The 14,000-nt window shown below is 39.4% G+C and overlaps 2 protein-coding genes across 2 annotated transcripts; both read right to left on the bottom strand.

The window, feature by feature from the left end:
* Positions 1-310: 310 nt before the first annotated feature.
* On the bottom strand, positions 311-3,013 carry LOC116253844 (50S ribosomal protein L4, chloroplastic). Its single transcript, XM_031628807.2, has 2 exons — positions 2,028-3,013; positions 311-605 (listed from the first exon to the last, which is right to left on the bottom strand). Exons 1-2 carry the CDS (start codon positions 2,887-2,889, stop codon positions 568-570), a joined length of 900 nt encoding a protein of 299 aa, XP_031484667.1. The 5' UTR covers positions 2,890-3,013; the 3' UTR covers positions 311-567.
* Positions 3,014-4,826: 1,813 nt separating this feature from the next.
* On the bottom strand, positions 4,827-13,127 carry LOC116254749 (peroxisomal nicotinamide adenine dinucleotide carrier). Its single transcript, XM_031630310.2, has 12 exons — positions 12,978-13,127; positions 12,740-12,829; positions 11,252-11,368; positions 11,097-11,171; positions 10,582-10,712; positions 10,241-10,295; positions 9,941-10,054; positions 6,222-6,290; positions 6,045-6,152; positions 5,896-5,964; positions 5,667-5,721; positions 4,827-5,276 (listed from the first exon to the last, which is right to left on the bottom strand). Exons 2-12 carry the CDS (start codon positions 12,818-12,820, stop codon positions 5,077-5,079), a joined length of 1,074 nt encoding a protein of 357 aa, XP_031486170.1. The 5' UTR covers positions 12,821-12,829; positions 12,978-13,127; the 3' UTR covers positions 4,827-5,076.
* Between the last annotated feature and the right edge of the window lie 873 nt (positions 13,128-14,000).

The raw sequence follows: 14,000 nt of genomic DNA, 5'->3' as shown, positions 1-14,000 counted from the left end.
AGCATCAGCCCGAGAGTTTCTCGTTTGATTGAAGTTAATCAGCAAAGCTCTAAAAGTATGATTAATCGGTGAAATTTGGTCACATTTAAAAGTGTATTTGACAGTTAAAAATTTAAAACTCTCCAACTATACTTGGAGGACTTGCCAAAAGTGTGGATTGAACTGCATGAAATCCATGTTTGGTTTGGATCAGGTTGAATTTTTTGCACGTTGTTCTTCCGTAGTCTCCTTTTATTCTTCGTCTGTCCATAGTTGCCTCTCTGCCTTACCGTCACTAGTCTCTTTTCCATCCGTTGTGGAAGCCAAGGAGTTCAAGAAAAACCAGGTCTTCCAATCTTGTCCAGGAAATGGATGACAATGATAGTTTTCATGGTTTATGACATGTTCAGTTTGCTAGGATGAAACAGAAAGAACTCGTGCAATATTTGCAACACAACAAATGATACACACTGCTCCTCTATAAATGTACTTCTCATCTCATGCGAAGTACAAAGGTAGCTGAACTATTTGTCAACTAGAAAATTCCTTGAGGTTTGTAAATCATTGGCCAGCATGAAGCCAGATCAACTAACTTGATGTATCTGGATTGCTTTCTCCTTCACCGCCTGCAATGGAGTTGAAGATATTTCAGGTGTACAATCATGAACCGTAAATCATCTTAAACGTGAAAAGTTCAAGTTCAATTATGACAATGAGATTAAACATCATAATGTGGTGCTACCTAGCTCCTTACTATTCCTCGACACAGTACAAAAATCTGCATAATTCCCACATTCCTCTATGATTACCCAATGTTAGGGGATGGACCTACTTCTATTGGAGCTCTTGCAAGCCACTGTCCCGCAAGAACTTTTGTCGTTGAATTGAAGAACTGGAACCTGCACTCTCTTAGGGGCAGCAGTAAAACCCCTCGCGTGTATAACCTTACATCAGGAGGCAACTCACAGCTTCAACTTGTGGAAGAAGTGATAGATGCCATGAAACTATTGAGTGCCAACCAACCCCTTTGGTTCTCTGCGAGAACTTCTGTAGGTTACCTTCTTCTCTTTTTAACCATAATGAGCATCACCATTTTTTTTATGGGCATAGTAACAGTATTAGTAGGAGGAGCTATCCTGGCGAAAGATCTACCATAATAAACAACATTTCGTTGATAGGTATTATAACAGTAATAGCAGGAGTCATCCTGGCATAAAGCTGACCTAGAGTACATTAAACGGTGATGGTAATGGTACACCTTGGTGCATCCTTAGCAGAAGTTTTACCCTTTCTCAACAGTCACTGACAGTTAATATCATATGTACAGAGGGAGATAAAGGTTTTTATCTTACTGGCTACGCTAGAGGGAAATAGAAGTTTTAGCTTACTGGCTATAGGCTAAGACGAACGCATAAGCTATTCCGGCGAGTACTCAAAGTTGTTTCTATCAATCATGCACTCCAATCTTGTAATAAACTATGGTCGTTATTATCACCATTTTTACTGAACTTGAATGGATTTTATCCAAGCATTTCATGAACGGAAAGAAAATACTCGATGCGGCGATCATTGGATAGAAAGGTTAACTTATAGCGATCTAAGGATGTACGTGATGTGCAAACTACATCTCCTAGCTTTGAAGCATCAAACTAGATCCCAAAATCCTTCCTTAAAATCATTTTTTCCCAATGAAGAATGAATTCACATGTTTCTAATGGAAATCATGCACTCCAAGGTTTGGTATTTAGAATGTCAAAAACAAAATCTAATTCCTCAACATTGTGGACTCTTTCTCAGATTGAAACAAAAAAAAAACGAGGAAAAAGCACGCAGAAACCTCAAAACTTCAGCAGAAAAACCAAAAAAAAAAAAAAAAATCCACGTGAAAACGGTAAGAGTCACTAACGACCTCTTTGACTATGACGCTAAAATCATGTTTGGCACTTGTTGTAATACTAAAACCGAGTTTCTAACACGATTGTAGTGTAAAAACGCTACAAGAAGAGAGGGGAAAAAGAAAAGACAAGAAAACAGAATAGCACACTAACCTGATTCCCCTGCCTCTCCTTCTTCCTCGTCTTCATATTCGTCTTCTTCCTCAGCACTGGAAGATACCCCATACATCTTATTCAGGTACTCGACGGCGGACTTCGTGAAGATCAGCTTCTCCGAATTGAGAATGTCGAACAGATTTAGAGTCCTGGGAGTGAGCACCTTCAGTGTTCCAATATTGCGGCTCGACAGCCGGACATTGTCCGAGACCTCTGTGCAGAAAAGCAGTGAGCTGTCGCTCGGGTCAACGCCCCACCGCTTCATGGCGGCGATGAATTCCTTGGTCCTCGGCCGCTCGAATTGGTCGGAGAAGTCCTCGACGACGATGGTGTTCTCAGCCGCGCTGATGAGGGCGGTGGAGAGCGCCAGCTTCTTCTCCTTCCGGTTGATCTTGATGCTCCAGTCCCGTGGCTTCGGCCCGAAGATGACGCCTCCCCCTGGCCGGAGCGGCGTCCTCTGAGAGCCCCGCCTGGCCTTACCGGTCTTCTTCTGCTGGTACGGCTTCTTCCCGCCTCCGCTCACCTCGGCCCTCGTTAGGGTCGAGGCAGTGCCTCTCCTCTGGTTCTGCTGGTCGGTGATAAGCCCACGGTGCACCACCGACCGTGCAGTCTCCGGCGGCGCCGATTTGAGGTCGATGGTCGTCTCGCCAACCTTCTCTCCGGAAAATGAGAGGATTGGGAGGGACGCTAGCTGCGCCCGGAGGGGTTTTGGCCCTTTTGGGTGGTGAGCATGTTTCGGAAACTGGATTCTGAGGGTGGGAGTTTGAACATTGGGCGAGAGGGAGTGCTTTAAGGAGGGGGAGGAGGAATGGTGGAAGATGGAGGAAGAGAAGAAGGTGAGGGATGTAGTAGATGCCATTGCTGGCCTGAACCAGAATTGGCAGAGCAGAGGGAGAGAGAGCGAGAGAGGGATTGTGTTATCCGTTTCTCCTGCCGGGGAGGTTGTACTGAAGCTCGTTCACATAGACACGAGAAATGGACACAATACCTTTTCGGGGTTTTCTTTTTCTGATTACGTCCTGATTTTATAGGCATTGACAAACTCGTGTCCCAGTTATTGCTACTGTCAAATTCATCCCTATCTTTCACTAATTTCTCTACGGCATTATTTTTTAATAACATAAATATTCCTGAAAGAGAGAAAGAACAAAAGCTACTAATAGAAGGATATCATTGTATTTAAAAAGATAAAAATTTACTTTCTTAAGCTAATTATTAAGAGACAGCTAACATAACGAAAGCAACAAAAAATAAATGCCTTAAAAAATGCAAACATCCGGAAAGAGTCGGTCAATTGCAACATAAAGCGGGAATGGATGGACAAATCAGTTGCCTACCGGTTCACTTAAAAGGAAAAATTGGTGACAAAATTTTTCGGCTTATAATTTTATGAGAAGTGGCATAACTAGATGACCACATGAGAACAAATGTATGAAAAGACCAATTGTGAAAGAGTTTGGAAGATCGGGATTTAATGTAATTCGAATGATTTGCTAGAGCAATTCAATAACGTTGTTTCTGGTAGCTTCAGATGAGATTCGAAACTGATTCCAGATCCTAGGATCCTTGGATCATAGAACCTGCGGTGGTACTAGATGATGGTACCCTTGATTGTCCAGGGTTCGAGGACTAGGGTTGAAGAGGCAGATGATAAAAAGAAACTCATAAAATGGGTTTAATCATTCCAATTTCCTAAAAAATTTTCATTCTAGAAGCATAATTTGTCCTCAAATGAAATCAAAATTCGGGGCGTCAGTTTCCTAATAGAAGAAATAAAATACCCCATTTGTTTAATCATTCCAATTTCCTAAAAAATTAGCATTTTGATTCTAAAATTCCTTGATTCTAGATATATCAAACGCCCAGGAAGCTGCAAGTAATTGAGATCCGATTGCTTCTTATTTGATTGTATAAGATAACTAAGGATCTTAGACGTTGGTGATGATACATCAAATTTGGATGGAATGAATGTGGTTTTAACGGCATCGCACATTCACGACGTGCAATATTTGCTGATGTAACTCGTATTTTAAGTGTTTATCCAGCTCAACCTCGAGCAGATTTTTACCCGCTTTTCCTATTACATAATGCACTGCAGCTTCGTTTTATCCCGTTTTAATGGTTAATAATGGGTTGCAAATGAAAGCCGATCTCCGGAGCACGCCTATGGTCCAAAACCAGATCATCAGGTAATTTGGATTCAATCTGAAAGAAATTTCTTATATGCTTGCTCATCTGTCTAGCTTACTTGAAGCTGAACAGGCATCAAATGAAGCAGCTCTGACCCCGGATACAAAGGGAAAAGGAGAAAAGGCTTTGTCAGGTATCCAGCCCACCAAGACCCACATCTTCCCAGTTGGCCCCTTAACGAGGGCCAAATCTTACATAACATGGGTTTCATTCAATTTTAACCAGATGTCAGGCACCATGTTCATAAGATAGATTAGCCCTGCGCTGAAATCAAGTTCAATTTCCAAGAGATAAGAGAGAGGGATCAAAAGCCGTTCCAAACAAAAAGGATGGCAAGTAATGTTCCCTCTGTATTATGCTCCCGTGTTTCTTATCAAAACGGTCAAAAGAGAGAGAGAGAGAGAGAGAAGATATTCAGCTGAAAGAGCAAAAGCATAAAAGTTATTGAGCAATTTTGCAAAGTCAAGTGGACGATACTGGGTTTCAATTTTCAGGTTCACTTCATTAAAGAAACAAAAGGCAGCTTCAACTCGAATTAGAGAAATAAATCTGGAAAGGCTGAATGGGTTAAAAACAATAAATCATTACAAAATTTTAAAGCTCCACTAACTTCCAAGAAATCTATTTTACTGCAAAATCAATTGAGTCACTGTCATTTGCAGACTCTGAAATATCAGAGACACACAATGTTTAGAATTGCAACTAGAATCTTGGGTAGTTGCCCATTCATTCTATTGGAAGTCCTCCAATATTTTTTATGTGCTATTTCTAAGCTATATCACAAGGGAGCCAATTTTCTCACCGGACGAATACAATTGGGAGCATCTATGATGCAACCAAGGTTTATAATAACATACTAAGACGTTCTAGTTTTCACCTTTTCAACGAGGCCAACATTGCCTGTCACAAGCACCCGAGCTACCTTTACAAGCTCTTCCTTGACCATGAACAAGATTGCAGCAGCAAGCACACTCTGCACAATCTTAGTGTTCATTCCTTTGTAAAAGCCACCAAAGCCCTCATGTTGAATCATTTTCCCAATAGCATCAAGAGTACCTACATAATCCAAACCGAGGTCATGGCATGACACAAATAGGAGGAAAATAGGTTGAAGTTATGGATCTCATCCAGGATCCCTCAAATTATACAATAACTATAATGATAAAGCTCAAATTTCAGCGACTTCATTTAAATTCTAGCTTAAAGATTCATACCATCGATAATGAGTTATGTCATTGAAACCATTTTACCATAAAACTTAAGCCAGCACCAAATAACGCTTAGCTGTTTTGCTTAATTGAAATCAAGAAGAGACATGTGCCTGGCAACCCTATTCTCTCATTGCAAAAATGGCTTAAAAAAAGTGAGGACTCATAAATGGCCACAGAAGGATAGGGTCACTGGATCTTTATATCATGTTTAAAGTACACAAGTTACTCAGACAACCTTTGTAGTGATGCCGCTTGTCAGCCCCTGAAACTTGCTTTACTTGAAGTCTTGACTGCAATTTCAACAAACAAATAATATGTTCAGCATATAAAGTTATAAACTAGCAGAATAGTTGGCTCGATCCACTCAAGACAGTTGCATTCTACATAAGAAAACATCTGGATCATAAAGGAACAAAATGTTACGGCACCATCTTAATGGGTACTGCTGCAACAAGACCTTTTACCTTAACAACAAGAAGGGGATATGTGACAACAGTCGCTCCAAGTTTTGCAATTGCTCCAAGAAGGAAAATCTAGGCAAGAGAAATCAAGTAATTCATAGAGCAATAGATCTTTTAAGGCAAAGGATTTTATTATTCCACTTCCATCATACCTCCAAGGCAGTGGCCCCGTTTCGTCCTTTCTTGTTCAAAGCACGTCTTCTCTTTAGTTGCTTCAGCATGGTTTCATACAGCATGAATTGTAAAGTAGGATTGCTCACCTAAAATTAAAGTTATGTAATTATCACTTATTATTTATCCCTGAGCAACGTATTTTGACTCTTACTGACCATGATTAGAGTTGGAACCACACCCTTCCAGAAACCCAAAACTCCAGCTTCGTCATACACTTCCTGAACCTGTAAAATGAAAGCCTAAACATCAATAATATGAAAGATACATAGTAACTGGCTAACCAACAAGTCCTTGCTGTTTAAACTTCACTATTTTTGTGCAGAGCCCACCTGAGTTTGGAAGCTGGGTAAGGCCTGAATTCATGACAAAACAAGCCAGAAGTGGCATATATGGATTAGCTTCTTTAGAACCCAAAGGCAGTTGCAGGACAAAACAGTAACCTCTGGACTCATGACCACCAGTTGACCTAGTATGCATCTTTGACATGATGCTACACAAGCTGAGCCTAGGCAAATGCCTTTAGTTTGTGCTGAGCTCATTTATGTCACATAAACTGGTAGCAACTTTGATTTACAAGTTTACTGGGCAAACTCCAACAAGCTCTAAATGAGCTAAAACAAATTGTCAGAAGTCCATTTCATTGGGGGAAACCAATTACAACATTTACTTCTAAACTTAATACAGTGGATTCATTGTGTATCTGCACCATCACTGTAACTTGATAGGCTAAACATGTCCAAGCAAGGAGTCCTTTTCACGTGGCAAGGCTGACTTTACCAGGCTTCCTAAGTTTTTCAGGTCTCAGAGTACTGTCCTGATTTTTTTACCTTGTATTGTGGGCAAAAATTTCGGAGACCGGAAGACCTTTATTCAATAGAACTCACACTGATAAAAGTTCCTCTATTGAGATTGCTCTCACATCCATTTGAAAAACACAAATTTTGGGAGATGGAGCTTGAGTGGCTGGTACAAGGTCCAGCCATTCCAACAGCATTACTGGAAATAATCAGTCTAAGGGTTAAAAGAATATTCAAAGTCCTTGTTTATGTCCAAATTACCCTAGTTTATGCTGGCGAAGTCCCTGTAGGGTGATAGCATGTGCTCGTGTGTGGTGTTTATGCATGTATACCACGATGGAAAGAGAATTTATATAAGAAATGGGTAAGGGATGGACCATGGAGGGTATTTGGTAATTCCTCTGCATTAAGCTACAGGTTATCCTACTTGTGGTAGGATTAAGACTTATCCCAGCTTAATGAGTATCATGATGCCATATCAGACCCACGTGAAGATGGTTTAAGAATAAGAACATCATCGTGGAAATAAAAGAAAGACAATCTAGATTAAATTGCTCTAATGCATGATTAAGGGTCGGGTAATCCCAGTTTAGGAATAGAAAGTAGGAATTCAGTTACCTAGCTTCTGCAGCTCCTACTGAAATCCTGCTCTCTTCAAAAACTCTGAATTGTCAAAATAAGCTACGAAGGAAGACTGGAGAAAAACGGATCTTTTACGTTCAAAATGGGCTTAGAAAGGCAAAGGAACTCGAGAGAACATTTTGAGAGTGGAGATGACTGATGCTGCAACTAGTTCTATGACCCCTTTCTATAATGAATGCATGTTCATGTGCAAATTACCCTGAGGGCCTGAAAAGACTCAAACTAATGCTTGAACATGATGATGGGATCTGACATGGTTTACACATTAATGAATTTGAAGTTTGTGCCGAAGCTGGAACACTGTGCTACTTCGAGAAAGTCACATTCCACAAGGATTTCCTGTGAAATTCTTGGTTTGCATGTTAAATTCTATGAATTGCACATGAAGAAAAAATCATATTCCATCGTCAGAATACATCCTAGTAGTGGATTGTACCAGCAGCCTAGAGACTATGCATGAAAAGTTGGAGTTTGTATCCATAGATGTTGAAACTGCCTCGGAAAAATTTGGTTTAAACTCCATCCTTGAGATCGTACAAAGGCACAACAGACAGTTTCCCTTTGGCCTTCTACTATTTACTTGTGGAGTTGAACCCAAGTAATGTTTGTGCAAGATCTGATATTTCATTGGTTGAAGTGTAGAGAGGGTGACTCAATATGTAATCTAGCCTTTGAGCAACATGTTTACCTTAAAATTTAAATGAACAAAACTAGTCTGTCCACCTAATCCTACCAAGGCAGCCTATCAGCTTATTGAATTGGTTTCAGACGAGCAGAGTCTGAACCAAAGTAATCCATGAGCTACTGGGTCTAGGTCCCTGCCCTATTAAATGACACCTTTTACCAGCACTTTAAGTAGGCTTCTATTGTATGACTTGAAATTCTTAAAACAAAAGATAAAATAGCCTCAATACAAAATAGAAACATATGAGAAGGTGATATAAGTAGCATATCCAAAGGACCTAGATTCATGTTATTTAGATGCTTGTGAAGTAGGTCGTGATCAGTAATGAAGTGTAAGAACACTGAATGCTCCTTTCCATCGTTCATACCATTGCTACAAACAATGTTTTCGAATTTTTATTAGTGAGGTTTTTCTTGGGTAGTAATCGAGAAGTTTGTTTTTCCATGAAAAAATCTTAAGAATTCAAACATTAAAAATATAAAAAATCAAATAAAAACATGAAAAGTTTGAGTTTTCTTCTAATTCTCTTACAGAAACATTGATCAAAATTCAACATATTTAATAATATGCTACAAGAAAAAATTAAAACATTTACAAGTCACTTTTCCAAAACGGGCAAAAATGCAATAAAAACGTGATATCATAAAATGCATTTTTTCATTTTGGATTATTTTGCAGAATATCACAATTTTCCCTTTTACTTTATTTCCTTTTTTTTTTTGCATTTTGGGAAAAAAATTGCTGGCATTTGCAGCATTGGTATAGATTATGCAAAAAAGTTAGAAAATTTCAAAGTAACTGCAGCCCATGACACAACAGCAAAGCAAAATAGAGCTTGACAGGGCATGATTCAGCAAGTCATATGGACATGTGGGATTGAGGAGGAAAAAGTGAAAAACAGGCGAATGGACTCAAGTTATACCACATGAGACTCTGTACTTTGATGAACCACAAAATTTTGTCCAGCACACTGACAGGAATATGCATCTCATAAAGCTGAAGGGGTCAACCCATTTTTTTGCTGCCTCATGTCATGCTCTTTGTAGACAAACTCTGCCTTGAACCTCTGGATTAAAGTGCAATTTCCTCTATCAAAAGATAGTGTCTGGAAATGGTCTTATTTGAACTATAAGTTACAGTGGAAAACCAGCTTTTTTTTCTTCTGTGTTACCATGCAGAAGGTTATGTCTTTTTACAGCTAGTGATTCACTCATTTCCTGTAATTATTAAACAGGTAAACATCTAGACAATCACAGTGGTACGTGGGAATATCCCATGTACCAGTACCAGTATGGCAGTATGCCGGTACTGGTATGGCAGTGGTATGTTTGGATCAGTTCTGGGTCGGAACTGATCCAAAGTCCAAACCATATTTTTTTCATTGTCTTCTTACATTTTAACCATATTTTTGTTAGTTTATTTATGTTTTATGAGATTATATGTAGAAATTATGAAAGAAGTTGTCTTAATAATGTGTATATATATATATTAACACACACTTTTGCTTGTCGTACCCTCATAACAAGATTTTCTAAAATTGCCATACCTGCTTCCCTGTACCTGCACCTGAACCCATACCCATCCTATGTGACATAGCTAGACATCCAACTTAAGAAGAATATGAATTGTTCATCTATGTGTGGAGTGGCAAATACTGCACAAGCACAACTTGTTCCGAAAGAGGGTAAACATCTACATATGCAACTTAAGGATGTAAGCCATAAAATCTATAACATGGTGCAACACATACCGCATGACTTGTTCCAAAAGGAGAAGAAGGTTCAAGTGGAGAAATCTGGGGTGCTTCAGGAGGGATTCTTTTCAGAGGATCAGCCTGGTTTTTCTTCAAAACTTTTGTATGTGTCTGAAGATAAAAGCCAATATCAGTATTTGTCGGCAAAGATTCTACGGCGGGAAGCAATAAATTCATGATCACAAGACAAAAGAAACAAGATACAAGCTTGTAAGTTGTAACAATTAAACTAATATCAGAACTAACTTGATGTGTAGACCACAATTGGAGAGAAAACTTGAACCCTTAATCTTATACCTGCATGCGAGTAACCACAACCCATATTGGATTTGTCAAAAGCACATTCAAGCACCTGCACAAAGGGCAGAAGGATGCTGGCTGAGAAGCCCTCTATATTCTAGATCTGTTTAATAATATTTTCACACAACTAAGAAACGAAGAGTCAAACATCATGATATAGAACAAACATGCTCCTTAATTTTCATACTGGGATCCAATAAATCAATATACAAAGATTAAAGAGTGACTATCTTAAAGTTCATGAGATGAACAAACACGAAGAAGCTTGTCTCATCACATCACACTATTTTAATATAGGAAAAGGCCTTAAAGTATGAGCAAAGTATGAGCAGACTTGCCCAGATAATGCTGCAACAAGAAGTGAGGAAAATATTCCAACAGTTCCATCACCAGATCCTTTACTGAAACGATTGATAGCTGCAGCTTCTGCATTGGTCCAGAATATTTGATAGAAATAGTAATAAACGCCCTACACATGAAGATCTAAAATCAGATAGTAATTTACCATAGAAGATTGCACACAAAAACAATGTGAACTGTCTCACTAGGACAGAAAACCCCAAGAGTCATGGATAGCATATTACATCATCCCATTGCTCCTTTTTCTCTCCTGACACTCAAAAACGAAGAGAACCAACAAGTATGTCTAGTGGTAAAAGAAGTATCATAGAATATCACTCAGCCACTACTTAATACCACATATCAGTTATCTTTATGAACTAATTGCGATTTGCAAGTATATAACAAAGATAAAACACAATTGTTCACTTTATCCACGTGTTCTCGGAATTCGAAGTAGCATAACATGACAAGTATTAAAATCTTAGTAAAGGTTCATAAGCTGCAAAATCACCTGTGATGCTGCTGTACCAGCTAAGGAAGGCATAAGGCCACCATACAAACGTCCCCATCCTTCCTGTTTTATAACCTGTAGGACATCGTTTGCAAAAATCAAACCTTTAGGAAACAGAATTTCACATTATGATTGTGCCAGTAGAAGAACAAAACCTGGCATATTTGTCCTATTGTTCCCAAATTCCTCTTTGCCAACCTCTTGGATGCAATTAACAGTTCTTCTCCAGAGGCATCTTTTGGCTGGCGTTCTGTCTGCTGACGAGTATTAACCTTTAAAGAAGAAGAGGAACAAGGAAAAAGAAAAACTATTGTTGAGGCTCTTTGCAACAAAAATGCAGATGGAGAATACAAAATCAGTTTCCTATGCCAAATGTGGTAAACCGTAAACCATATGGCTGATGACAAGAACAAGTTATGGACCAAACAAATTACAAGTTATTGACCACCATCATCAACAGGATCGACCATATGTATCAATCTGCCTCAAAGATCCAGCATCCCATGCTTTCAACTTCCAACAGTTAACTATTGCTAACGTCCATCCTTTCATCAGCATCTCCCAGTCCTTTGGAGGCACCGGCTTTGGAAGTGTCGAAGAAAGAAAAGGTTACAAAATTTTTTGGAAGCTTCCCTCTATGGATAGAAACTAAACTAAGGAACAAACCTACATCACGTTGCCCCTCCCAACTCATTGAGTATGAAGCATCTATATTGCTCCAAATACATAATGACTATTACTTATTCCCCAAATTCCTCTATCCGTGGCGCAAATTGTGAACCTTCACTTAATACCAGTTTCTATGTTTTCGTTCTCCCACACCTCAAAAAATGTAGCTCAACAATAGAGACCCCATGGTCTTTGCCACCATGTACAAGCCTCCCGTACAATAAGAAGGCAACGGTGCAGCATCAAATGAAAGGTTAACAGCAGCAGATGCCATAGATACAGCCATTCAGACCCCAGCACCAGGCAACGGCCTCGGTGAACTGTCTAATGGATGGTGCCCACATTGCCACGGAGCTCACCTAATCGGTCAGAAAACTAGGACCTGCCAACAGTTCAGAGCATTTGTGCATTCGAAAGGATTGGGGCATCAAAGAGGCAGGTTCAGCAGCAACAAAAAGCAGTGTCGTCAGCCGAGGTCAGTTTCCGCCAGCAACATGCACCGCAAGGCCAACGGCGAGCATGGTAGGGACAGAAGCAACCTGCCGGAGCTGGTCGGTTTTAAGTTAGAGACAAGCTCAATGTGACCGAACTAGTGGCAGACGGAAGAATAATCAAGCTTTTCCTCCTCCTCCTCCTTCTCCCAAGTTTGACCCCGGCACCGATGTCCTCCCAAAACCCACCATCACTCCTTATGAGGAAGACTACAAACTAAATCAGAAAGATCGATAACGAGAAACTTTTAAAGAGAATTCATGATTAGTTACTAAAAGCATCATCCTACTAACGGTCAATCAAATAATTCCCCAAAGGAACAAGAACATGGCATCATTTCTTCCGATCCTGATCAATACGACTCCAAAAGAGACAAATACGAAGAAAAAGAAAAAAAACCAGTCCATACTCTTCTTCTCCGAAAGATCGTTAAAATCAAGTAAAATAAGAACAGATGAAGCAAGGAGAACAAGAGATCATACTGTTTGGAGTGGGTACGTGATCAACTGCGCGACAATGCCAGCTCCGGCTCCAGCGACGCCGTTGATCAACGCGTCCGACATCTTGGTCACCTCCCCGGCACCAAAAAGCGAAAAAAGAAAGGGAGAAACAAAATAGATTTCTAAGAACCCATTAAATGAGAAGGCCAAGCACAAGAAATTCAATAGAGCAGAGACAAGCCGGAGAACGGAAAGAAAGCTTGATCCCGGGAATATCCACCTAAAGACGACGCGCTAAATGGTCATATGGAAAATCTTTACGAAGGAAAGGAAGGAAGAAAATTGCAGAAGGGCGTGACGGAAGGAACCCAGGGAAAAGATGGCGGGATCGGTGAAAGAACCGAAAAAGTTAAGAAAGAGGCGCCGAGGAAGACGGAAAAACGACGGAAAAACGATGAATTTTCAAACCTGGACAAATCTGACCCTGTGATTAACGAATATTCTTTCTCCCGACTCCGTGTCCGTGAAAGAAGTTAATTGTTTCTTCGGGTTTGGGTCTGAGACCTAAGCGGACGAATGATCCAGGCTGTAAACCTCGACCCGTGTTTGCTATTTCGTTCCTACAAACAATGGATAAAAAAAAAATCATCCAACTCCACAAGCGACCGGTTGATTTCAATAAATAATATATATATATATATATAGTCAATGCAACAAATGTTGGAAAGTTGCTGGATGATTAAAAATTAAAAATTTATTATTAAAAAGTCAATGAATTTCACATCCTATGCCATCTCTAACGTTATTGCAATAAACAATTTTTTAGCCCAAAAAAAATAAATTTAGCCATTTGACATCCGGCAAGTTGAATTATCCTAGACCACAAGCTCAATAAAAAAAACTAAACTACTTAAATGCAACTATTAAAGTTTTCTTTCTTGTTTTTGTTTTTGTTTTTGCGATCTAACCCTACATGTGTGATTTCAATAATATGTAGATGGGAAACACGTGTTAAGTTAATCATCTTTTGAATTTAATCATACTTTTATAAAAAATAAAATTGAGCCGCTCATATAACATCAAGATTTTGATAATGGAGAAATCTCCATTCCATTTTTCGTAAAGGCATCGGTTGTTCCCATCAACCGATTCTCATTCCATCAAACAACGAAAAGGATTACGTGGAACAAAAATCTCGTTCCATCACACACGATGGAAAATTTGAATGGGAAGCAAAGTTTTCATTTCACCGATTCTTAAAATGAAGTTTCTCCAGAGTATCAAACTGTAGATGGTGGCGATT

The sequence above is a fragment of the Nymphaea colorata genome, chromosome 5 (assembly GCF_008831285.2).
Source record: "Nymphaea colorata isolate Beijing-Zhang1983 chromosome 5, ASM883128v2, whole genome shotgun sequence".
Taxonomy (NCBI): domain Eukaryota; kingdom Viridiplantae; phylum Streptophyta; class Magnoliopsida; order Nymphaeales; family Nymphaeaceae; genus Nymphaea; species Nymphaea colorata.
Note: the sequence above shows the minus strand (reverse complement) of the source record. Positions and strands in the feature narration are given on the sequence as shown.

Coding starts and splice junctions, on each gene's coding strand:
- LOC116253844 (XM_031628807.2), bottom strand. CDS start 2,889: ATGGCATCTACTACATCCCTCACCTTCTTCTCTTCCTCCATCTTCCAC. Junction 606..2,027: donor AGGAGAGGCAGGGGAATCAG/GTTAGTGTGCTA, acceptor ACTCCATTGCAG/GCGGTGAAGGAGAAAGCAAT.
- LOC116254749 (XM_031630310.2), bottom strand. CDS start 12,820: ATGTCGGACGCGTTGATCAACGGCGTCGCTGGAGCCGGAGCTGGCATT. Junction 10,296..10,581: donor CTTGTTGCAGCATTATCTGG/GCAAGTCTGCTC, acceptor CCCTTTGTGCAG/GTGCTTGAATGTGCTTTTGA. Junction 6,153..6,221: donor TGGTTCCAACTCTAATCATG/GTCAGTAAGAGT, acceptor CTTTAATTTTAG/GTGAGCAATCCTACTTTACA.